We start from the raw sequence: 25,790 nt of genomic DNA on the forward strand, positions 1-25,790 counted from the left end.
CACTTTATGCGTGACGGACGCCTCTCGAATACCTAATTTCCATCGATTCTTTTACTTATTTCGCGTTTCGATTGACCCGGCATCAGCTGAAGCGAGATTTTAAGCTTCGTTAACAAGTAAAACAGAGAACAAGATGGATTTTTCCGAGTCCGCAGTATCAGTCAGAAGAGAGGGCATTTCCAAAGAATAATGCATACAAAGCGAGCGGGATAGGGGATGAGGGTCGAAGTAATACGGTGGCTAAATGGGAAAATTGTAGAGGAAAGAAGAGAAAAAAGAGAAGAAGCTGGGAACATGTGCCTCGACTTTCATTTCTCAGTTGAGTTCCGACGAAACGAAACGAGAAAACCAATGTGTCTGGCGTAAGGAGGTCGTTTCCGTTGTTTCGTCGAGCACGGCAGACATTAGAGGAAAATTAGGAATATTTTCGCCTTGGTTAACGGCAAGAATGATTCCGGACAAAGATTCCGTAACGTCGCAATTTATCAACGATTCTTTAAGGAATAATAAGAGGGAATGTTTGTCTTTAATTTCGTCGCTTTCGAATCGGAAGCAATCGTTGCTCTCGTTCAACCTTCTCCTCTATTATTCGGGAACAATCAGACCCTCGTGCATGGAAAGCTGCGTTCCGCGACTGCCATAACAAGACGTTTACGAGCCATTTGAAAGAATAAGCTCCTTCGATTTGGAACTCGATTCGTGGAGCTTCGATCGGTGGCCGTTTCACGGGCCAAGTAACTCTCGTTTCCTTAATTACGTTCCGTTGAACTCGCCCGAGGAATTCTATTTTTACGAACCATTTCACGATTGAACTCGTTCCAAAAATCGAACCATTTGGAACATTTTCCTGCTTTTACAACAATATGTCTTTTCACGTGTTTATCATCCTTTTTATACAAAAATGTCAGCTATTGTGAACTTTTGTTACTTTTGATTGACGGGTAACCCTCATTTTATTAAACTTTCATATTAATACAGCTAATAAAACTATAAATTGCCGATCATTATGGATCCAGTTCGATGAATCATATCTCCATGCATCTATTTATCATTCAATAACTTTGATAGTCATCTGAAGCTAATTATAGGTTAGGTTTGAAAATTATTTCAAAACAGTTCATTCACAGTTGACTAACAATATTAAGAGAAGCAAAAGAAGTTAAAATTTTATATTACATTCAGAGAACTTTTGTATAAATTAGGACTGAATTTAGAATTCAATTACAATTAAAATACAAGTGTAGCTTGTCACGTATGAAACATAACGTGCATCACATGACTCGATATTTCAGAAGAGATAAAATATTCTTGACCATTTAAATATTGACTGTTATTGTTAATGTCTGATTTAACTTTGAATGTTCATAATGAAAGAAGTCTGCGACAGCTATTTGGATCAAGGTAGCCAGCGTGAGACGGTGAGGAGAAACGAAAGAAGACAAAGTGTAAAATCAGTGGTCAAAGGGATAGCAAGTGAGGACCGCTCCATCCAAACAACGTACCACTAATTCGGGAATTATTTGGGCAAACAGCGTTCCGTTTCCGTGATTGTCGGCTGGTTCGTGGGACGTGGGAAATCTACGCGGCGGCGCGTCGTTCAGACGCTCCCGAATTCTCAGGGAAATCGTTGAAGGTGCTTTCGATCTACCTCGCCTAGGATGTTTGCGTTTCCCATTAAGCCTGTGGTTTTCCCTTTAATCTTATCCGTGACTGAATTTTTCCTTCGATTCACCGCTTTTGCGAATTCCCTTCCCATTTTCCTTGATAGAAGTACGTTAACGGAATAACTTTCTATCGAAAATTCAGATGAACCTATTACCGATCATGCAATAACATTCACAGATATCTGCTTGAAACGTACTGAGATTCTTTTCCTCCAATTCTTGGGACTAAAAATAAATTCCGAGTCTAACGAAAATGACACTAATTACAAATCGAATAAAGGAGAGGCTAATTGACCCGAATTTTGGAATCGAATAAAAGTCGAATGACGTTAGCCACCAGTTACCATGATGTTCCGCTAAATATTCAAAGCTTCTTCGACAAGATTTCCGAAAGTGGAAACGTTATGATCGACAGGAAGTCTGGAAAGAAGGAATCGGCCTGTCGACTATTCCGCAGTCGTCGTGCTCTTCAAATAGAGAATAATGGAGAGTGAAATATTAACCAGGCACGATGTATTTTCGTAGCAGCGCGATGGCTGATTTCCATTTTCATAGGACGAAGCTACGACAACGGACTGATCCATAATATCGTGCCCGGGGCAGAAGCTCGTAAAAAAAGGAGTACGATATCGTGGAAATAAGAGGAAGTCCCGTTTTATTACTGTTGGAAAACGGAAAGGGAAACGGAGACGGGATATATGTATTCGAGATCTATTCGATATGTATTCGTGTACCTTTAAGAACAGAATCGATTCGGGACGATGACTCTTTCCATCCTCGACAGCATCAATCTCCTAGAATTTACTTTATTGATTGTAAAAGCTATGAAACTGTAGATTTGTCGTGGCTTTACTACTTGAAAGCTTCGAAAGAGCAAAAATGGTTCCAGGAAGATATTTCTGAACGACGAATCGTTCGTTTCGAACTTTTGCATTCGCCTCCCATATCGTATTTCGGAACCTCTACGACTGCCGCGGAAGTAAATCAAACTGCAGGTTTTCCTGTATGATCAATTTTCGAAATATTATCGTACGATTATATAACCTTAATTAACTCACATCATGTGTGATATTTTTATAAGTGACAGTCTTCCAAGTTATAATTAACTACTATACGCGAACAGAATTAAATAAACTCGTATCAGATTTACAATGTAAGCGATCTTGATAACCCGGTAAAAGGAGGTCTCGTTAAAATGCAACAAAATTGTCCTGCGTACTCGGAAATTGAAAAGAATGGATGTAAAAGGAACGAGACGACTTCAACAACTTCAAATCGTCGCGAAGATTCGGTTGAGAAGAGGGAAAGAGACAAGCAGAGGCGGTTTTTCAAGCGATCAACCATAAACGGTCGAAGACAAGGCTGGCTGTAAATGGCCGTGACGGGAACCATGGTGCCACGTGTACACTGGTGCTCATAAGTCCTGACATAGGCCACGAGCACGGCTATCTTTTCGACGAATCGTCCTCCTTTACATCTACGCTCGCTGACGTTTGCAGCCGCGTTTGCGAGCAACAGCAGATGCCCCGTATGCACCGACAAGGTGAAATGTGCGTGCCGTCTGTGGGATAATAATCTGCTATGTTACCAAAGGACATGTTCAAAATCGATTTAAGTTTACTTCGACTGCTAACTTAGGTTAATCTTGTATCTTGTAATATCTTATATCAACACTAGGTCCATATTATTGAAGTCCTCAAGCTTTAATACTCAAATATTCTAAGTTCTTAAATTTTCATGTTCATGTCCTCTTTGCAAGTATTCAAAAGTATCTGTGTTTCCTAAATCAACAAAATTAAGAATTTGAATCTTAGGAGAAGACAAATTAACTTTCTAGCGTCCAAGACGTTTGACGTTTAATCTATTGTGTCCAAAGTATCCATATTTTCTAAATCAAAAAAATTAAAAATTGCTAACTTAGGAGAAGGCAAACTAGCTCTCTAGCATCCAAAACCTTAGACCTTTAATCTATTGTGCCTGAAGTATCCATACTTCCTAAATCAAAAAAATCAAAAATTTCTAACTTAAGGGAAGGGAAATTAGCTCTCCAGCGTCCAAAACCTTAGACCTTTAATTTATTGTGCCTAAAGTATCCATACTTCCTAAATCAAAAAGAATAAAAATTTGTAACTAAAGATAAGGCAAATAAGCTCTGTAGCGTCCAAGACGTTTGACCTTTAATCTATTACGCCGCATAGCTGCAGGATAAATCCTTTTCTAATTCAGTTCTGATTATTCCGTACAAATCAGCATAATGACCCCCCAGTATGCACAATTCCATTGCTATGCAAACGCATTATTAGTGGCATTATCGGTACAGTTTGTGTACCAGCGATGGCGCACGCGCTGCACAGGTGTCAAGCCAGTGCAAACGTAAGGTGGAGTCCTGTACACGCGTTCACCTGCTCCTGGAGGACTCGAGTTGAACGTCGCCAGGGGAATCCTCTCCTGACGACGCACAAAGGCGCTTTGTCGGTCGTATCGCTTTCCTTTGAAAGGGGGCGTAATCAAGTCCGGCACGTCCGGAAGGCTGTCGTCGTACGTGCCGAGTAAATCCGTGAAGGCCACCTTTGTAACTGAATCAACTAGCCTGTCTTCCGCGATATCGTTTGATAAATTCTATTCGACCTGCTACCGCATACTGCTTCCTATTGTCGCGAACGCTTATGCTTGACAACGTTAATCTTTCCAGTATGCAAAATTAAAGTCGTATTACCGCTCTTCACTCCAAGTATTTCGTGTTTATCTGTGTTTGTATGAGGCCGCGTGTACGAGGGATGATCGTGGAAGTTCAGAAGTTAGGGAACTTTCTGTGTCTAGGTGCTTAACACCAGGTTTATGGAACTCGTCAACAGAATATGACAGACATTTCTACGAAAGAACGGCAAAGTTTTGTGATGTAAAATGGGAAACCTAAAACCTGTCAGTTTGTTAACGCTAAGGGTTCAGTCCATAGGTTATTTGTTTTATAAAAATTAAAATAATTGCCTATAAGAATTTATGTTTTATCCCTTATTTAATCATTATCGAATCTTCTGTAAATAGTAGGAATTGATAACCTACTAATAACCTACTGTAGATAATAATCTACCCTTCCATGTCTTTTCTTTCCCTTTCATGCTACAGCAATAAATAATAGAAAATATTTCTTAAATGAAAGCATCCATCAATGTACCACCAGTCGAATATTAACTTCGACTTAGAAGTTCGGAAAGAACAAAATAAATAAAGTTTCACGAGAACATTGAAGATGTAGGGTTTCTGGAGCCACCCTTCCTAGCTATCCCAGGTTTCGACCCTTCACCCCTGACGATCTCAGCACAATATTTCACGAAGATATTGAATGACCTGGTGATTCGTGTTGATAAGAAATTTGTCAATCTTCGCATCTTTCATCTGGGCGTGACCCTTCGTGCCCCTTGACGAGTTTCTCTTTGTACCTTTTCAACCCTAACGATTCCAGAGGGATTCTTAATTTATAGTTTTCTTTGAAATATGAGCCCTTGCAATGAATAAAGGCAGTCAAATTATAATAACATAGTTGTGATGGGGGGTGGAACATAATTATGGAATGGAGGGATGATATCAGATTATCGAATGAAATATTTCTAAAGAGAAAATGTTTCGAAATTGTATACAAGTTATAAAAGAGATGGATTTTGAATACTCGCAACTTCATTTTTTGGAAAAGTACCATAATGCACTTATCGAAAACATAATATGACAGATTTATTTGCTCCTGAAACATCGGATTGCTGCATTTGAAAACTGAATTCAATTTATATCACGCTCCGGATGTGCTCGTGCAATTTACGGATTACATGTCCCCTGTAATCAACAGACGGTGTTGATTGATTAAATCGTGTAATTTCTCGCTTACAAATTGTAGCATTGTATTATGCAGCATAAAATAATCCGTGTACAGTAACGCTTCTCGGATGAATGGTAGAATATCGAGCTTCAAATGAATAACGAAGCAATTTAACCACATTCCAATGACAAACGGTATAATTTAATGAGACGAAGAGACTGTGTAATTCTTATTTTTATGCTTTTTAATTTGATATCGATTTGCCTTTTCGAACGGTGCCTCTGTCGCCATCGGGTGGCGCATCACAAAACTCACGCAACAGAATCTTTCTTATTTTTGTACAATTTTTGTGAAATTTTTTCAAAAATTTTAACACATGCAAATAATATTAAAGCATCTTTAATGAGTGAAGAAGTAATCTTTGAAGACTGAAGGTTATTCACTATGAGTTACAGAAATATACTACCTTATCTAACGGTGATACTAATATCGACAAACGGGAAATCATAATGCAATGTTGGACATGTAATTATACCGATAATTTTCCGTAGAAAAGCCAATTTGATAATGGCTTTGCAAAGTCAAAACACTCCGAAGTTAATTAATCTTGCACCCCGATGTAATTTGATGCACATTATAATAAATTAAGCCAATAAAATCGATATTAATTAAAATAGAACATGTGGCGCCATCTCTCCGGCGAACAGGCTGAACTACACGGTTTTGAAACTGTGGTTTCATTAGTTCCTACACGCTACCGCCAGTTGGCGCTACACTAGAATGATTCAAAGATGGCGGCTAATTTTCTTTCGAATCAAAAACCGTTTTCACAAATATATTCTTTTGCGAGAAAGAGCTTATTTACAAAATTTGTAAACGATATTATAGCATGATGATTTCCCGAAGTTCTACTCAATTATTTAAGTAGACATTTTTCAGGAACATCCGTGTTCGATCTTTTCCTTCGTTGATAACGAAGGATATTTCTCAACTGTCGCTACATATTTATGTATTGCATACAATATTACCGCTTGTCGCTACATGACATTAGTAGCACATTTTTCAGAGAGAGCGCGTGTACATTTAAATTTTAATGAACGTTCAAAAATACTATCAAAATACACTCACCGTTTCGTTGATATTTTCCAATAAAGTCCCTGCTCACTTCCTGTTACAAAACCCTGCTTTAACAACTCATTTACCTGAAAAAATTAATCAATTCTTGTTTAGACATAATTCATATCAATGCTGTGCAAACATATATACTTTAAACCTATTTACCTGTCATTTTCTCTAGGAAGTCAAACTGGAGTCTACATGCACGTTCAAAGTGTTCTCCATACGCACAACATAGCATCAGTAAATGTGTAAAGACTTGATTATACCTGTATAAATTATCGTAATTTAATAAGAAAATAGCACATGTGTATAAATACAATATATTAAAGTGTCATACGTACACACACAATTATTCTGTACAACATAATTTACACTTTTCGCACCGACAGCACAACCGCACTTCGCAAAAATACGTTACCGCTAACGATCCAACTGCGCATGCGCAGAATATGGTTGTATTCGAAATGCGCGGGATTTCCATCGATCGACAATTCTGGATTGTCTGATTCTATATTTCTCCAGCAGATGGGCTCCACCAGCGTCTGGTCCACGTGACGTCACCGCGGTTGAAGCTCGCAAGCGTTCCTAGCGGCAGTTCTCGGAAGTACGTTCACTCGATAGGACGGACGACCGTCGTCTGGCGCACGACGAGCTTCAAGCAATATGGCGAAGTGTGTCATGGGCTCGGTGAGACGTAGTGTCGTTTGAAAATATGAAAAGTTCGCGGTATGGGTTGAGAATAATGTAGCGCTATGAAGATCGTGTGAATATTGTATTTGTGTATAACGAAGCATCGAGCTAGTTCCTTGTGATCGGGGAATTATACAGTGTGCGTTACCGGTGTGAAATCATGGCTACGGATAAAATAAAGGTTGCCGTTCGGGTCCGGCCGTTCAATCGCAGAGGTATGTAATTTTCGAACTAATCATAATGCATTTTTTGTCGCACTTTCTTGCGCTATCGTTCCGTCGATCTTTTATCGCCGTGCATGCTCGGGACAGCGAATTATTCGTTGACGATTTCGAAATCGACCTTCGATACCGTTCCACGATCGCGCTACGTTTTGACAGAATGACGTTTCCCCGATTGGTTCTGTCCGGGTGGAACGGTGTTTTGCACCTGCTACGCGATTACGATCCTCGTTATCTCTTAACGTTCCTCTTATCTCGAGTTCCGTGTCTCGATGAAAAGGAAGCGTGCATAAGGTGCAGATTGCAAGCGCTCCTCTTCAAAGACCCACTTCTCCTAGTGTTTACTAGTTGAATCTTTGTCGCTTCTTTGTCCGAAGATTCAAACGATCGGACGTTCGCCGTTTCGAACGACGTTCTTTTTCGTTTTGTCCCGATGCTACACCATCGTGGACGCTGGATCGTTCTGGCTAACAGGGTTCGTCGAGATTTTCGAGCGTCTACGGGTTTTTTGCGAGTTCGGTTTTCGCGCATCCGTGCGAAAGGATCCTCGCCACCGTACCTGTCGGTCGTCTGTCGCAAAACCGCGTGACAAAGAACAAACATGTGACTAAAATGCCAACGGTGACGTTACTCTCGACGACCTTCGGACATCGAATTTTGACCGATCGTAGACAGGATACGTTCAAAAAAGTTTGCTTATCTCTATTGAACACTATCAGACTGGTTTGATAAAAACAACACGACGTTGTATATTTTTACGTTGCTTGATCATCAATGTTTAATTTTTCTTCGAATCATGATTGGCTCGCTGGAGTATACCGCGAACAGCACAATTGAACCAATAGTATTATCTACATACGAAACGATCAAAAACTTCACGTTGTGATTCGTTCACATACATTTTAATTTAAAGACAATTAATATTTTATTGATATGGAAATATTCTGCAATATATGTACTGTACATCAAAGGGGATGAAAAGCTAGAGATATTATACTAAGATACAGAAATATTGGCGATGTCTAGAGCTAATTGGAACCTAGGACTATTTCCAGTCTAGGGATATTCGAGACCTATAGATTTTGTGGTTACAGTGATATTTGAGATCTAGGGATATTTGGGGCTCAGTAATATTTTAGATCTAAAGATATTTGGGACTCAGTGATATTTCAGATCTAGGGATATTTGGGACTTAGTGATATTTGAAATCTAGGGATATTTTGGACTTAGTGATATTTAAAATGTAGGGATATCTGAGGTTCGGTGATATTTGAGATCTAGGGACATTCAGTCTGAGTGATTCTTAAAGTCTAGGGATATTTAGAGACTTCAGTGTTTGGAATCCAGGGGAATTTCAGAACTAGGGATTTTCAAATAGCTTGCATATATGGATATTTCATATCTAGGAATATTTGGTAATTAGGTTATTATGAGGAGGTATTTGAACTCTAGGGATATTAGAGTTATTATATAAAATCCCTATATTCCAATATACCACAGTTCAGAAGTTCTAAAATATCAAAGTTTGAAAATTCGAAAATGGCAAAATCTGAAAAGTTCCTAAATGAAGATGTTAACAAGTAGTCAGTAATTTTCTAGAAAATCGATTTTATCGGTTTCACTCCCCACCGTAGTTGCATGCTCTGTAAACAATCGAAGTGACGTTTGATTGCTCACGGTATAAGAAAGCGATAACAACGCTAGGATGATTTACGCATCTCACGGATCAACTTGAACGTTCGCGGAAAAAAGGGATAAAAGTGTCGCCGCCGAACGAGGCAAAGATCTGTTATTGTGCAGGAGTTTCTTCTTTCTGTTTCTCTTGGCAAACAGCTGGTAGCTGCCAGAGTTTTGCTTTCGTTTTCGTTCGTTCGATTGTCCTCGAGGTTGCAAGATGCTAAGCAGGTGGATAGCGTTCCTACGTTTATCAACGATCGTTTTGACGTAACGCGCCAGCGCTCGTAATCAGCATATCTTTAACGCGTTCTCTATTAGCATTCGATTGTATATTCGCGCAACGTAGATCACTTCTTTTTTTATAAAATTACGTCTTTACATCGCACGCGTCGTGTACGTTTTTTTAAATTGTATAGCCGGGATTTGTTCGTAAGTGCTCCATATTTATAAAAATAACTGACGAGTTATTGTTCGAAAAGACTCGTTACACGTATCATTGAATACATCTGAATTCTTATTCATTCGACGGAATAATAGCGCGCAACACGGTTAAACTGTACACAGTATATGTGGGCGATGCTGGTAACGAACGTGTTAATGAGCGCCCGGATCGAATAAACGTCATTAACCATCGCCATTACCATTGCCCGTGACTTTTACGCACGTAACGTATTATATGCGGACAATGAATGCATGAATAATATCAATAGCGTAATGTCAATACATTGACTCCTTTGGGGGTCACTCATGACCGATACCTCCTATCTTGTGTAAACGAATAATTTTCTTAAGAAGAGAAATTGCGAATCACTAACATTATACTTAATTTTTATTTTTATTCACATTTAATTCTCATTGCTACGTTAAATTTTTCACCACAGCAATTCGCGTATTAATGATAATACCTGCTTAACAAATTATGAACTAAATTAATGATATGTTATAATTACATATTAACGATGCGTGGAGCGAAATTAATTTCGTGTTAATTATAATATTACCACAATGCGTACGTATGATACGAATGATTTTTAATCGATAACCGCGTATAGTTCTCAATGTAGTGCTACAAATATACCTAGTGAAATGTATGCAGTGATAAGGTGTTGACGGTAGCTTCCGGAGCGTGCATGATCCATCTCGCTTGAAATCGTCGAAAACATTCAGCATTCGAGACATACGAACTAGGAACACGATATTCAATTCCCTCGATAGAGGCTCGCGTATCAGTCAAAGCACGAGTGGACATCGAATCCGCGATTCGAGAACATAGACGACCGATTTTCACCGTGTGTCATCATTTTATCTATCATCCTATAACGGGTCGTTCGATCATATACGCGCAAACGCTGACCAGGCATTCGATCACGTGTGAATATCTGGGCCAAGGATTCCGAGGAAGGTTTCCACGAGTTCAAAGCTACCGATTGTCGTCACCCAGCTAGATCGAAATATATCGAAAGATCGAACCCTTCGTCGACCCTTTCGTTACGCTCCTTTTCGCTGAAAACTGCTCTTTTACGTCTACGTTGTTTTCTATGTCATTATCTGAATATCGATACCTAAGAGCTGCGATATTAACGTAGGCGTTTGTTATCGTCGTGCTTTTCCATATCCTCGCGTTATATCGCCTAATATTATATCTTTATGATTTTTTGATCGCCATGCGTTTGTATTTCCTCGCGTTATATTGCCGAAAATTAAATCCGTAAGCATTCTACATCAGCATGTGTTATATTCTCAGGCGATATATCGGTATTTGTTAAATCGCCACGTGTTTGCATTTCCTCGCGTTATATCGCCGAAAATTAAATTCGTAAGCATTCTACATCAGCATGTGTTATATTGTCAGGCGATATATCGGTATTTGTTAAATCGCCACGTGTTTGCATTTCCTCGCATTATATCGCCGAAAATTAAATTCGTAAGCATTCTACATCAGCATGTATTGTATTGTCAGGCGATATATCGGTATTTGTTAAATCGCCACGTATTTGCATTTCCTCGCGTTATATCGCCGAACATTACATCTTCACATGGTCTGTATCACCACACGTTCTGAGTCCCCATATATTACATTACCTTGCAAAATATTAGTGTTGGTTATATTGCCACGCAATATATCGCCATGCGTTATATCACCATATGTTACATGCTCGTCATGCATTATGTATCGTAATGTATCTTCATGCGTTCTATATTGCATCGCGTTATATCACCATTCGTTGTATATCACATCGCGTTATATCGCCATACGTTCTATATTGTATCGCATTATATCGTCATACGTTCTATGTCACATCGCGTTATATGTATAATCATGCATGTTGTTATCATCCGTTATATCACCATACATTATATATCGCCGTGTATTATACCTCATACGTCATATATCGCCACGAATTATATCAGTGTATATTATTATATGTACACATTGCATATGTTCATGTATTATATCTGCGCATGTTCTATATCGCCACGAGTTGTATTAGTGTGCCTTATATCGCCACGCGTTGTATCAGTGTGCATTATATAGCCACACGTTGCATTAATGTGCATTATATCGCCACGCGTTGAATTATCGCGCGTTAAATCTCTACACGTTGTCTCGCCATCCGTCATGTTCCAGTACGTTATGTATCGTCATGTGTCACATCTTCATACGTTGTATATCGGCACATGCTGTGTCACATATTTTACGAGAAACCTCAGTATCTCTAAATTGTCGTTAAGCTCAAGGAAAGATGATGATATTTCACGTTAGCGCCTCGTATCGATAGATCCATTAAGTTTATCGCGCAGGTAAAAATTCCCGAGAAAAATCGTGAAATACTTTGGCGTCGGTGATAAGCACCGTCTGTTATCAGAGATTTCGCCGTATCTTGTTAGATAAACGAAGTGGCAGGTGAATAATTCCTCGTGGAAAATCAATCGAGCTGTTATTTCATTGGAGTGATTCAATGATACTTTTAATTTTGTGAGAACTATGATGATAGATTTGATAAATAATGTTTCTAGCACTTATGATTTTGATACGATTCTATGATTATCGAGAAACCTTCGTTAATCAAAAAATAAAGATACTGGAACAGCTAAGAGCTTCCCGACTTTAAATGAGGTTATAATAATGTCACGAATGCATAGAATGCAAACTTTATTTTGTCGTTACCAAGTTTTCCAACTTATGTTTTAGAAGCAGTAAATGATAAATGTAGAAGTTTCAGTTACCTGAGAGAAACGAGAAAACCAGAGATTCAGGAGCCGGGAAATAATTGGGCATGATAGAGTACTCAGAAAATGCGAAATAAACTTGCCAATAACTCAAGTTACAGCGAAAGCAGTTGAAACTCAATTTACTAGCTGATAAGAAGTCGAGCGTTATCAAGAACTAATAACTATATACTGTAATTATTGCAACAACTTCGGAATATAATAACGGGCTTCGATCTGCTGTTACAAAACTGGTGATGTAATAAAATTCCCTGATGAAAAATTTCAATTTCTTAGCAAATATTTGCGTCAAAAATTGGGTACACAAAAGTTTACATTGGTTCTTCATAATGGAATCGAATAAATTATTAAAATTCTTTTGTTATTCTTAATGATTATTTTTACTTTAAAGTTTACGTATGGATTAATTCTGCAACGATATGTATTAATGTGAGAAAAGAAGTATGACGAAATAATGGCAGTCGAAGTCGATTATAAATTGCTCAATTATAAATATGCCAACGAAATGTGTAACTTGTTTTACGTATTTTATTATGCTGTAAATAAAAAACAACAGGATAAGCGGTATCAGCTAGCATAACTACACTTTTAATTCGTATGAAAACGGAAATTGATAAGACACGTATTCGTCATGCTACACTTTCCTTGTACGAACAACTAGCGACAAAATATTAGCAATGAAATATTATATTATTTTCATATTAAACGTAAACAAACACCGTTTAAATAATTTTTTGTTATTTTATTTATTAATCTAATAACCTGCGCAAAACATTCCACAATAATAATTATTGTTAACTTATCAACAATTGGTTAATGACGTACGACTCCTATCGTCTTATCCATTTTTTGCCTAAAATCTTGCAAAATTTTTAAAACAATTAAGAGTTCGTAAACAATATAAACGAAATTATCGAGAAAGAATAAAAACATTAATTAAACATTGTGTTGAACAAATATTATTTAAACAATATTATTCTTAATATTCATTGAATTACTGAGAACAAAAGTTTAGTGATAACAAAGTTTATTAAATCAATTTATTCGAAATTATTTTAGACAATGTTATTGTTCGTAAAATATTAATACAGTTATCTAATATTTTCTTCGATTACAATTTACAAAATGTGTTTATTTTAAAATCAGTGGCTGCTTATTTTAAAATGTGTATGTTTACTTCAAAAATAGATTGCATAAAAATATGATTTTATAAATAAAAACTGAAGATGATAGAGTGGTTGATAATTTTGAAGTTCTCCAGCAGTTCTTCGAAACGAACTTCGAGTGGTTAAAAAATAGCGCCACTTGAACTCCACATGAAAAGTCTTGGCACGTAAAAATACAAGGGTTGAAAATAATCCACCTCGAGAACAAAGATTTAAAAATAATCCAAAAATTGTTGACAAACGTGTCTCAAAAAAATGCCAGAAAATTAGAAAAAGCAATAATTAATTCGTGTTTATTCGCTCATTTTTATCGCATAGTTACAGATACATTATCGTAGTTTATTTCGGGTCGGTTATTTATCAATTTTCCCCTTCTACACTTCAAGTTAATCCATTTTTAGATTAAGGAGAAAACACGTTAAGAAAGGGAGATATTTTGATTGAAATTCTTTATGAAAATTTATGGATACATTTTCGTATCCGTCTCTCGCAAAGAGCAGCAACTCTATTTAACCGCGTGCAAAAAAAGAGAAACAGAGGAAGGACATAGAAACACACCCTTTGAAAAAGAAAACCGCAATTTCGCCTGAACCGTCTCTGTATACACGCGTTTACTCTTTACGGGAGAAGCGGCTTTGCCTTCTTTTCCCTTATGTACGAGGCACATATACGTTGTTGTACCTGAATACTTCTGAAAGCCAATGTACATACAGGGTGATCCAGCAAGAAACCAAAAGTACACTTTCGCTCGAAAACGACACGTACTAAAATTACAGTCGTAAAACCACAACATAATTCACTGTGGGACTCGTAACACATTTACCATGTATTGTATGTAAGACATGAACAAATTTTATGAGGGTGATATGAGAAAGAAATTGAGGAAATATAATAGTGTAGTAAGGGGGAATGATTTTTGGGAATTTTGGGATTTGACAATTTGGGGAGTTAAGAAGTTGGGGTTCGTTAGATTTGAGGATTTATGGATGTGGGAATTTAGGAATTTGGCAGGGTGGAAATTTGGGGAGTTGAGAATTTGGGGTTCGTTAGATTTCAGGATTTATGGATGTGGGAATTTAGGAATTTGGCAGGGTGGAAATTTGGGGAGTTAAGAATTTGGGGTTTGTTAGATTTCAGGATTTAAGGATATGGGAATTTAGGAATTTGGCAAGGTACAAATTTGGGGAGTTGAGAATAAAGGGTTCTTCAGATTTGAGGATTTATGGATGTGGGAATTTAGGAATTTGGCAGGGTGGAAATTTGGGGAGTTAAGAATTTGGGGTTTGTCAGATTTGAGGGTATATGGATATGGGAATTTAGGAATTTAGTAGGGTAGAAATTTGGGGACTAAGAATTTGGGGTCTGTCAAATATGAGGATTTAAGGATATGGGAATCCACATATAATTATCAATCCACACATAATTATCAATGCTAGAAAACCTACAGAATATTACGAACCCATTAAATAAACAAACATATAAATTCTACGTCAAAAAATTTAGCGTAGTTCACAACATCACAAGGTTAAAAACCTCCGAATTTTTTTTACGAGTGTTTCCCGTAACGAGGACCCAAAACCAGCTTGAAACACCTGTCTACCTGCATCAGCAGATGGATTCGTCGAAAACGGTGTTTACCCAAGATGCTCTCGAGATGTTTCGAGTTCTTCAAGCAGTTCGAGAAGAAAATTTTCCAGCAAGAAAATCATAAATCACAGACCAAAAAATATCTATTACATATCTTTACCGATCTTTACCTTTACATATCTTTACCTAGTATTAGTACTAACCCAGTACTATCCTGAATTTCGATCCCTAAATCAATAAATTATACGTTTCGAGTGTCGTTAGGGGCGGTTTGTGTCGTCGGTAGGTAATTAACACGTTCCATTAGTTCTCTGGTTCAATTTTCATTAGTCGCCCGACAGTTTGGTTCAATACCTTTCTTGTGTCTTCGAAGATGGGAGCGGCTGGTGCTTGCTTCAATTAATTAGAGCCCATGACAGGCTTCTGTGGTTTTATTTCTTGAAATCTCCCTTTTTGTACTGTTTAGTCAGGGTATTTTAGGGCTCAAATTAGAAGACAGTCTAATTTCGCTAATTCGTTCTACTCGTGCAAGAACGAATGTAATTTTGTTCTTGGATGCGTTACTGTGTGGACATTTGAGCTTTCTAGCTAGCGGTGCAATATTTCCACCCTTATTTTGAATGTAATTTAATTAACAAGTAGAGAAATTGTAAAGTTTCAAGTCTGGAAAATAAAGAAATTTAAATTGAAAATGGTAGAAATTCAGAAATAGAAAAATTGTAAAATTTCAAGTCCAGAAAATAAAGAAATTTAATTTAAAAATGATAGAAGTGCAGAAATATATGTCTTCGAAATTTTCAAATTCGAAGATGTAGAAACTTCGAAATTAAACACAGAAATATATAAATTTCAAATTAAAAAATTGAGAGACTATTTACGAACAGAAAATGGAAATTTCACAGTCGATAACCGAAAAGAATATCGAAAAGTATATTCATCTCTTCACCGGCGACGTTCAGCGATTTGTAGTTCTTCAGGGTTGCGTGAAGAATCATCAATCACGGAAGCGTCAATTATTCCCAGGCGATCATAACGTTGCATAAAAGAAACTTGGAAAAAATTGTCTATAATATCGATGACGCAGTTGCCGGAGGTACAAGTGGATAAGAAGTTTGCTATCGGGTAACGTGATCGATCGAAGCGGCGACGTATCCTGTGACAAAAGCAATTAGAACTTCTTAGACTACATTGCTATGCGTGGACACGCTCGATAAACCGTCGCGTACAACACGTGCTCGTGCGTGAAGATCTCGTCAATGGACATTGATGAAATCGGTGGATCTCATGCGATACTAATCTCTTTATTTTGTTTGTGTAATTAGTCTTTTTTGTTTGGGTAATTGTTTGTGTAATCCTCATTAAAATAATGGGGCAGGGTACAAATGATATGTGTAGGATTGTAGTATTATTTTACTTCTTACTGTTCTGCCATTTTATTTATAGTGCACCATTTTATAGTAGTACATTAGTATCTTAAAAAAAATGTAAATAATATGTGTAGGATTGTAGTATTATTTTACTCCTTACTGTTCTGTCATTTTATTTATAGTGCACCATTTTATAGTAGTACATTAGTATCTTAAAAAAAATTTAAATAATATGTGTAGGATTGTAGTATTATTTTACTTCTTACTGTTCTGTCATTTTATTTATAATGCACCATTTTATAGTAGTACATCAGTATCTTAAAAACATTTTTAAAATATGACTTACCATTTTATTCTACGGTCTAGGATTTACGTATACTTTTACCATTCACAGTAAGGGAAGAAAGTCACTATAGTAAGACCCCCCACTGACTGACTCATACAAGTTCACAAACGGTGCGAGATACAACATTTTTCCATAGAATCGACTCCCTCTAAAATCACCTGAAACCCTCAGGAAAATTGTCAAACCTTTAACATTTGCATTCTGAGTTGGTAGAATTGTAGATGTGGTGCCGAAGGCGACGCAAGGATGATCCGAGAGCAAAATGCCGTACAATTCCATACTGAACATATTCATGTTCATACCTATTCATCCTCATATAGAAACCTATTAAAATATTATCACATTAACAAGCTTAAACTCCTAGCACAATTCCACACTTAAATTTCCTTTAATAATTAAACCCCTTACTCTGAACATCCTCTCCACCAATCACCGTCCAATCTGAACGTTTTTTGATCGAACGTCACCGTAACGAGTTAAATCCAAGTTGTAGCCTCTATCCCGATAAATCGATAATGATGGATAGAGGTGAAAATGAAGTTCGTAGAAAAATTTCAAAGGGTAGGTTCAAACGAAGCGATCGTTCAACGAGTCATGAATGAACACATGTTACGTGTATCGATCTGTGCGGCCGAACGAGTTGTTGTACGCGTTTGAATAAAGTTAAGGCGAGCGGTCGTTTAGTATGGATTTGTTGCCTTATACGATTACGTATGCACGCTGAGTTGAATGTTATAAGCGTTATGACTCGTGACTGTCATAAGATGTTTCATCGTGCATGGCTTCCCTCGTATCTTGTCTCTTTTTTTCGCCCTCGTGCTTCTTTACTTGTTTCGAATAATCGTATCGATCTTCCGTCGTCTCGCGTTACTTCTTTTCTTTGTTGTGTGTCGTTGCTTCTTTTCCTTGTTGTCTGTCGTTGCTTCTTTTCCTTGTTGTCTGTCGTTGCTTCTTTTCCTTGTTGTCTGTCGTTCCTCTTGGTTTGTCGCTTCTTCTTTTCTTCTCTTAGCTGTTATTGCTTGTTATCTTCATCTGTTCTTATTCTGCTCCTTGCTTCTATCTCTTCATCTGTCTTTGCTTGTTCGCTTCATCTGTCCTTGCTCCTCCTCTTCGACATGTGTCGGTCTTCTCTTCGCCATCTGTTGTTGCTTCTTTTCTTTGATGTGTACCCTTGCTTATGTTCTTCGATGCCTATCCTTACTTCATCTCTTCATCATCGAAAATCTATGGACAATCGTACTCATCCACAAAAATATCTACAATAAATACATTCTTAATTTTTATTCAGTTGATTGGACCGCGTCAAATACATGCTAGATTACAATTGGCGGGAATTTTGAATATTAGCGCATCACTTCAATATTCCACTCTTATGAAACATAGAAACTTTGCAATTTTAGAACTTTTGAACTGGAAAAAGGATTGAACTGAAGCTGATAGTAGGATTTTGAGATTTGTTACATTTTTGAATTACAGTCAATAACAAATATTTTATTGTAATTAACTTTTGTTTCTTCTGTTTCAGAGCTGGAACTCGGAACACAGTTAGTCGTCGAAATGAGCGGGCAGCAAACCATCTTGCAGCATCCCGTCACGATGGACAAAATGGAACGGTAAGTGATTCTCCCGTCTTCACTAAATTTTCTCATCGAGCTCTAACTTCATCCGACGTTTGATCCCTAATTAAACTTTTACGATCTGTGGGATTACTTGCGGTCGAATTTGGTCTCGATAAGATAGAAAACGACTTTTTTTAATCGCTTAACTTCGATCTTATCTTTTGATTAATCTACTTCCTCAATTATGGACACTAATTTAAAAAAAACATAAGTCTTTGAATATTAGTATAAACGTTCACTTTGAAAATTGTGGTCTTGTGTTAATTAAATACTTCAAGTTGTAGTTGTACACACTTATTTAAAAGTGCACCTTTTCGAACATCCCCTACTTTGAAAACATGGGAAACATTTTTACGTTTTCATAATTGAAAAAATATTCGAAGGAGCACATTTAAATAAAATACACAGTACAACCATTGTATCACACAGAAGGTATTTGCATCTGATGCACAATGTCATTGAATTTCTAACAGTAAACCTATCAGAATGTGTACTTTGAAAATAATACTTGAGAAGTAGATCAAAAAACATTCATACACAAATCATGACGCAGATCAATAGAGATTCCAAGACACCCTTACTAAAATTCGTGACGTAAATAAAAAACCTGTACAAGGACTATTCAGGGTCAAGGGAGGCTAGTAAAGTAGTCCTATCTCATCTTCGAAGGGGTCGTTTTCGGGTAGGAGTCTTCGACCCTTCAGTCTATTTTGAATCTCACGCAAAAAAAGTCTTTTTAAACTGACTAAATTATATCGAGGGTCCTAGCTATCCCCCAGTTAACATCCGGCCCAGACATCATCTCTCTCAAAAGTGAAAGACGAGAATGTTTATGACTCACCGTCGTATCAAAAAACGCGTACACAGCGATAAAGCAATAATCTCGCGCGAAAATTTCGCGTACAGAGATTATACGTATCGTTGTAAAAGGCAACGGCATCGTTGAACAATACGTTGTTCATCGTCGAAACGGTGCCACCGGCTCCCACGCGTCAACGCGTAGATAGCGTCAGCCCTTGTTTTCCCGAAAGTTTGCAATGACACGTCCTCGAACGATTTCCCATATCACCGGGACAAAAGTGCATTTCGAAAGAGCTTGGAGTGCTGGCAACGTTCACGAAGGAAACGGTGACGTCGGAGATCGATACACTTCTCGCTGGGACTCTGTTAACGTGGTCGGGTGTAAGGGTGTCTTGGTTCCTTTGCTCGGGGTGGGAACATTTTAGCCGAGAAGAGAGGGAGGGAGACCGAGAGAGGCTTTGTTTCATCCCCTTGTCGAACTTGGACGAACGGTTATTGCATAATTGAACGATTCTCGGGGAGGCCATTCACACGGGATGCATTGCACTATTGTGTCACTGCTCGTCGAAATTATTCAACGAGTATGCACGCTTTGGAATAATAATTTGCAGAACTGCATACGGGATAGCGCCGTTCGAGATAGAAATAGGACTTCTGGACACTGGGATGGACTTCTTATCACGGTACTTTAGTATCTAGGGATTGTTATATCACAACTTAGGAATTTTTATATTGGAACTTTCGGATCTAGGGATTTTTATGATTCAAGAATTGTTGAAAGTAAGAGTTTACCAGTCTAAGTATTTTTGAACCTGGAAATTTTGAAAGCTTTGTATTTTTGAGTCTAGGGATTTTGAGATCTAGGGACTATTCTATGAATTTTGTCTTGGAATTTGAAGAACGTATGATTGTTTCATATATCACTCAGTGTTTAGCACACTAGTTACAAAGTCCACCAGTATTCATAACAACACCTATAAAAGTGGCCATATAACGAGAGCCCTGCTACATATTATCTTAAACATATTCAAATAAGCCTTCATTATGAAATCTGAAATTCTGCACTCATATAAAATAAATTTGAATGTTATTCGTGTTAGTTAATTATTCTTATAAAAAAAAATAAAAAATAAGTAAACAAAGTTTGATATTAAGTATAGCAGTCAGCATAATCGTTTAAAAATAAAGTTCTCGCCATATCACTAAAAACTCTTCAGAATTCTAAACCACGTGCAAAATTCGTAAAAAATATACGATAGGCGTGCAAGATATGCAAAGTAGCTCGTTTCCTCTTCCACGCCGTTTCTGTTTCAAACTTGCTCATCTAAAGTTTCGCGGAACGTAGCGGGGCTTCTCTCGGTTTGTCCTATTTCGCTGATTCTTCAGAATCGAAGCTGACGTCGAGCCCATGAATCTTGAAGGAAATATAGAGTCCGAGAGGATAGAAAGTCCTGGACAGGTTGGTACTGCTGGCGTGTATTAATGTTAACGGAAGTATCGTTTATCTTTCATGGTCTGGATCCTTCAACTTGAAATAGTTCGATTCGGAAAGTAACTGCTACGGCTTTCTCTGATCTGCATCGATGATTCACCGAGTTACGAATCGATCGGGAAAATGCGTTTGATAATCGATAGGTGAATTGCGCGGAGACTTTCCAATACTTTCTTTTGTGGATACTTGGTGATCACAATTTTATTGTAATCAAAGTTTTTGTAGTTTTGTGGATGGTGTGATTATTGAGAATTTGGGAAATTTTGGGATTTGGAATTTTTGGAATTTGGGATTTTTGGAATTGGGATTTTCGGAATTTGGGATTTGTGGAAATTGGGATTTTTGGAATTTGGGATTTTTAGAATTTGGAATTTTTGGAATTGGAAATTGTGGAATTGGGGATTTTTGGAATGGGAAATTGTGGAATTGGGAATTTTTGGAATCTGGGATTTTTGGAATTGGAAATTGTGGAATTGGGGATTTTTGGGATTGGAAATTGTGGAATTGGGGATTTTTGGAATTGGAAATTGTGGAATTGGGGATTTTTGGAATTGGAAATTGTGAAATTTGGAATTTTTGGAATTGGAAATTGTGGAATTGGGAATTTTTAGAATTTGGGATTTTTGGAATTTGGGATTTTTGGAATTTGGGATTTTTGGAATTTGGGATTTTTGGAATTTGGGATTTTTGGAATTTGGGATTTTTGGAATTTGGAATTTTTGGAATTTGGAATTTTTGGAATTTGGAATTTTGGAATTTGGGATTTTTGGAATTGGAAATTGGGGAATTTGGGATTTTTGGAATTGGAAATTGTGGAATTTGGAATTTGAAATTTCAATATTTAGGGATTTAATAATTTTGAATTTTGAAAATACGTAATTCAGGAATTCAAAAATTTGAGAATTTTGAATTTCAGCAATTAAAATACAAAAATTTCCAATTTTAAAAAATACTTAATATAGTTTGTCTCACAACAACCTATCACTAATATTAAAATTATCAAATTGCAATCTACTGTCATCAAAGAATATCTCTAAACTATATAATTTTTTCCATCAAGTAGCAAGTAATTACTAAAAAAGACATTCTATAAAGAAGACGTTACGAATGCCACGTTTCACGGAAACTGCCCTTCATTCGCGATTATTCACGGTTAATTATCGCACGTGTTAATTACCAGCATTGCGGTTACCGCGAGTGGGCGTGCATACGGGTTCTCGACTTTAGATATGATAAACAGCCATGACGGTCGGAAAAAAACGTCGCATAATAATTATTAGCTCACGAGCGTGTGCTGGCTCATTGCAGTCTGGACCTTGCGTCGCGAGCAACGAGTTACACCGGTGACTGGATCAAGTTCAATACTTGATAGCGGTTTTGTAACAACGTAATCGTATCTCGATTTAAGAAAAGCTCGTTTCAATCTTGTCTAACGGCGAGACAGTTTATTTAATAGATTGGAGTGATTTGTTGCACCTGCATGAAGCTGCGAGTGCTTCAAGTAATATTAATTCATTACATTCGTTAATTTATCAATGTCGACATTATTAATTTTAACGCGTTTGCTGTTACTTTTTTGTTCAATGCATTTCTCAGTTAATTATTCTTCTTCAGTTAATTATTTCTTCTTTGTTAATTATTCTTTTACAACTTCATTAGATTGTTGTACTGCTGTTCTATTATGTCATTGGACCACCACACTAGTATTCTATCCTAATCGCTAAATAAAAAAAATATTGTCTTCAACACACCAGAATATACCATAAAATAAAGGATCCTCAGTGCGTATCAATTTTCTTTTTAAAAAAAACTCCTAATTCATTAGACCTATTTGGGATTTTTGAAATTGGAAATTGTGGAATTGGGGATTTTTGGAATTGGAAATTTTGGATTTGGGGATTTTTGGAATTGAAAATTGTGGAATTGGGGATTTTGGAATTTGGGATTTTTGGAATTGGAAATTTTGGAATTGGAAATTGTGGAATTGGAGATTTTTGGAATTGGAAATTTTGGAATTGGAAATTTTGGAATTGGGGATTTTTGGAATTGAAAATTGTGGAATGGGGGATTTTGGAATTTGGGATTTTTGGAATTGGAAATTGTGGAATTGGGGATTTTTGGAATTGGAAATTGTGGAATTGGGGATTTTTGGAATTGGAATTTTTGGAATTGAAAATTGTGGAATTGGGGATTTTGGAATTTGGGATTTTTGGAATTGGAAATTGTGGAATTGGGGATTTTTGGAATTTGGAATTTTTAGAATCTGAAATTTTTGGAATTGGAAATTGTGGAATTTGAGGTTTTTTGAATTGGAAATTGTGGAATTGGGAATTTTTGGAATTAGAAATTCCTAACCTAACCATAAGACTCATAAAATCCCCAAAATAATTCTGAAAAGACGTAAGAAGATTTGACCCCTAACAGTCCAGCAGACCACAAAGAAGTTGGACACCAGATTGTTTCTCTCGTCATCGATCAGTTTCTAAACTCGTCCATTGCAACTTTTATGAATCCGTCCGTGTCACGGACGGTCCGCTTGTTTTCGTTGTCGTAAAACATTTCCAGGCGACAACGTCTGGAATTTTTCGAGATCCTTGCGTCCCATTTCCAGAGCCTTACAAGGCAACCCGAGTAATCGCTCGTAAATTTTCTTTTGGCGACGGAATTCGATCTTTTTTTTTCCTTTTCGCTTTTTTGTAAAGGTCACATAAATTATTACGCATCAGATTATTAGCGATCGAGGTTGGCGATGTTCGTGGTATTTTAAGCGAGTTCGATATCGAGCTATACAGTGAACGGTGCTATAAATTAGATATAAGTAATTTTGTGATGAAAGTAAATTAGGGGGAATTTTTGAGAGTTAATATTAGTAATTTTATGTTGTATTAATTTCCAAATGTAACATGTGTTAAGTTCGAATAGAGGAATGTAGGTCTTTAAGATTTCCCTAAGAATTCTCTCACAAAATACACAGAAATATCCAGCTGTAAAATTTTCATTCAGACTATTTTCTCTAAAATGTCAACAGGTAATTCCGAATTCTAGTGCAACTGTGTCATAAAGGGAAAGTTGTACCATTGTTCGAATTTTGAACGTGTGACGCAAGGTTGGATTTAATTACAAGTCGAACGAACAAATGAAAACGTCCATTAGACTGAAACGCGACATCGTTTAGCCGTTTCATACGAGGTTGCTTCGTTTATTATTTGTCGCGCTATCAACATGAATCGTTGATACTGCCATTCACACGTCCAAATTTTGCACCTTTGTACGGTGTGAATTGTTTCAGAGAAATTATTTACACGTCGACAGCTACGTCATATATATGGGACACTTAAGTTTCTATACTGACCCAACATTTGTATTATTAAAAATTTTCTAATAAAACATTCTCGCATTCATTACATGAATCTATGCAAAATAAATGTAACAAGACATTGCGAAAATATTTGATAAAAATTATTAAAAATTAAAGCACTGCTGGTTATAATTTTTAATTACTTCAGTGTGGCAGTCAATGTGCTACTCCTTGCCAGATGCGTTAATCAAAACTAACTATAGATAGCTATTAAACCAAATATATATAGTTTATTAAACTAAATAAAGAAAATTAAAATGATGTGAGTATTTTATATTCAGCAATCTCTGACTATGAATATAATATTATAATTGGACCTAAATTTGAAGTTGAAGAGTATTACAAATTTCAACAGGGTTTATCACATCTGAACTATGAGTGCGTCACGAGCGAAACACATCAAACTCCATCAAAGGGTTAAAACGTACACACCGTGTCATTCCTAAAAAATTTATTTTATAATTCTCTAACATTTACAGTAAAATTTCACAAACGATTAAAGACAAAGAATATCCTCACCCGAATAATATTAACATTTTCGAGCGTTTACTTGCAAAATTACGAGCGCCTTCGTATGTTTAATTAGTCAATTAAAATTCTGAATATTCTGCGTGTGTAACGCGTTAACAATCGAGCGATAATTAAATCAGCTGTTGTAACGATATCACGGATATCAAGAAAACAAGGTTGTATTCCAGGTTTCCAAAAGTTACAGATTATTATATTATTGAGGATAAATTAGACGATCTCAATTTTCGACGGACACAATTTCGTTAAAAATAATACTCGTCATTAACTTTCCTCTAGTCGTTTTTTTCATTACATGCTCGGAAGGCTGAAGGGTTACCTTCTCATTAAAAACTGACCTAGTTAACTGATTAAAGGGAAATAATTAGACCATTATTTGTATGATAATAAAAGGATTATTCTCTAATTAATTGGGTAAAAGTGTGTCGTCTGAAATTTTTAACTGGGTTGGTTCTGGAAAGGGGAGGTACACTTTGGAGGTTGGTGATTGATACTTTTTTGTGGAATTTGGGAATTTAGGGAGTTTATGGAAATTTTGGGAATTTAGGGATTTGGGGAGTTTATGGAAGATTTTGAGAATTTAGGGATTTGGGGAGTTTATGGAAGATTTGGGGAATTTAGGGATTTGGAATTTGAGGACTTTGAGAATTTGGGAAATTTAGGGATTTGGGGAATTTATGGAAATTTTGGGGAATTTATGGAAGATTTGAGAAATTTAGGGATTTGGGGAGTTTATGGAAATTTTGGGAAATTTAGGGATTTGGGGAGTTTATGGAAGATTTGGAGAATTTAGGGATTTGGGGAGTTTATGGAAATTTTGGGGAATTCAGGGATTTGGAATTTGAGGACTTTGAGAATTTGGGAAATTTAGGGATTTGGGGAATTTATGGAAGATTTGAGGAATTTAGGGATTTGGGGAGTTTATGGAAGATTTGGAGAATTTAGGGATTTGGGGAGTTTATGGAAGATTTGGGGAATTTAGGGATTTGGAATTTGAGGACTTTGAGAATTTGGGGAATTTAGAGATTTGGAGAGTTTATGGAAAATTTTGGAAAATTTGAGAACTTTGAGAGATTTGACAATTTAGAAATTTTGTGAATTTTACGATTTTAG

At 36.7% G+C, this 25,790-nt stretch overlaps 1 protein-coding gene across 6 annotated transcripts in view; it reads left to right on the top strand.

The window, feature by feature from the left end:
* The first annotated feature begins 7,179 nt into the window (after window positions 1–7,179).
* The window catches only part of LOC100881280 (Kinesin heavy chain 73), a 103,762-nt gene continuing 85,151 nt past the window's right edge, over window positions 7,180–25,790 (top strand). For 5 of the 6 annotated variants that reach the window (XM_076542042.1, XM_012288207.2, XM_012288209.2 and 2 more), the window contains exons 1-2: window positions 7,181–7,499; window positions 18,405–18,492. In XM_076542042.1, coding sequence (XP_076398157.1) covers window positions 7,445–7,499; window positions 18,405–18,492 — 143 coding nt within the window. In that variant the 5' untranslated portion in view covers window positions 7,181–7,444. Of the gene's footprint in view, window positions 7,500–18,404; window positions 18,493–25,790 lie in introns of all 6 variants that reach the window. The other variant, XM_076542045.1, reaches the window with a different exon arrangement.

The sequence above is a fragment of the Megachile rotundata genome, chromosome 2 (genome assembly GCF_050947335.1).
Source record: "Megachile rotundata isolate GNS110a chromosome 2, iyMegRotu1, whole genome shotgun sequence".
NCBI lineage: Eukaryota > Metazoa > Arthropoda > Insecta > Hymenoptera > Megachilidae > Megachile > Megachile rotundata.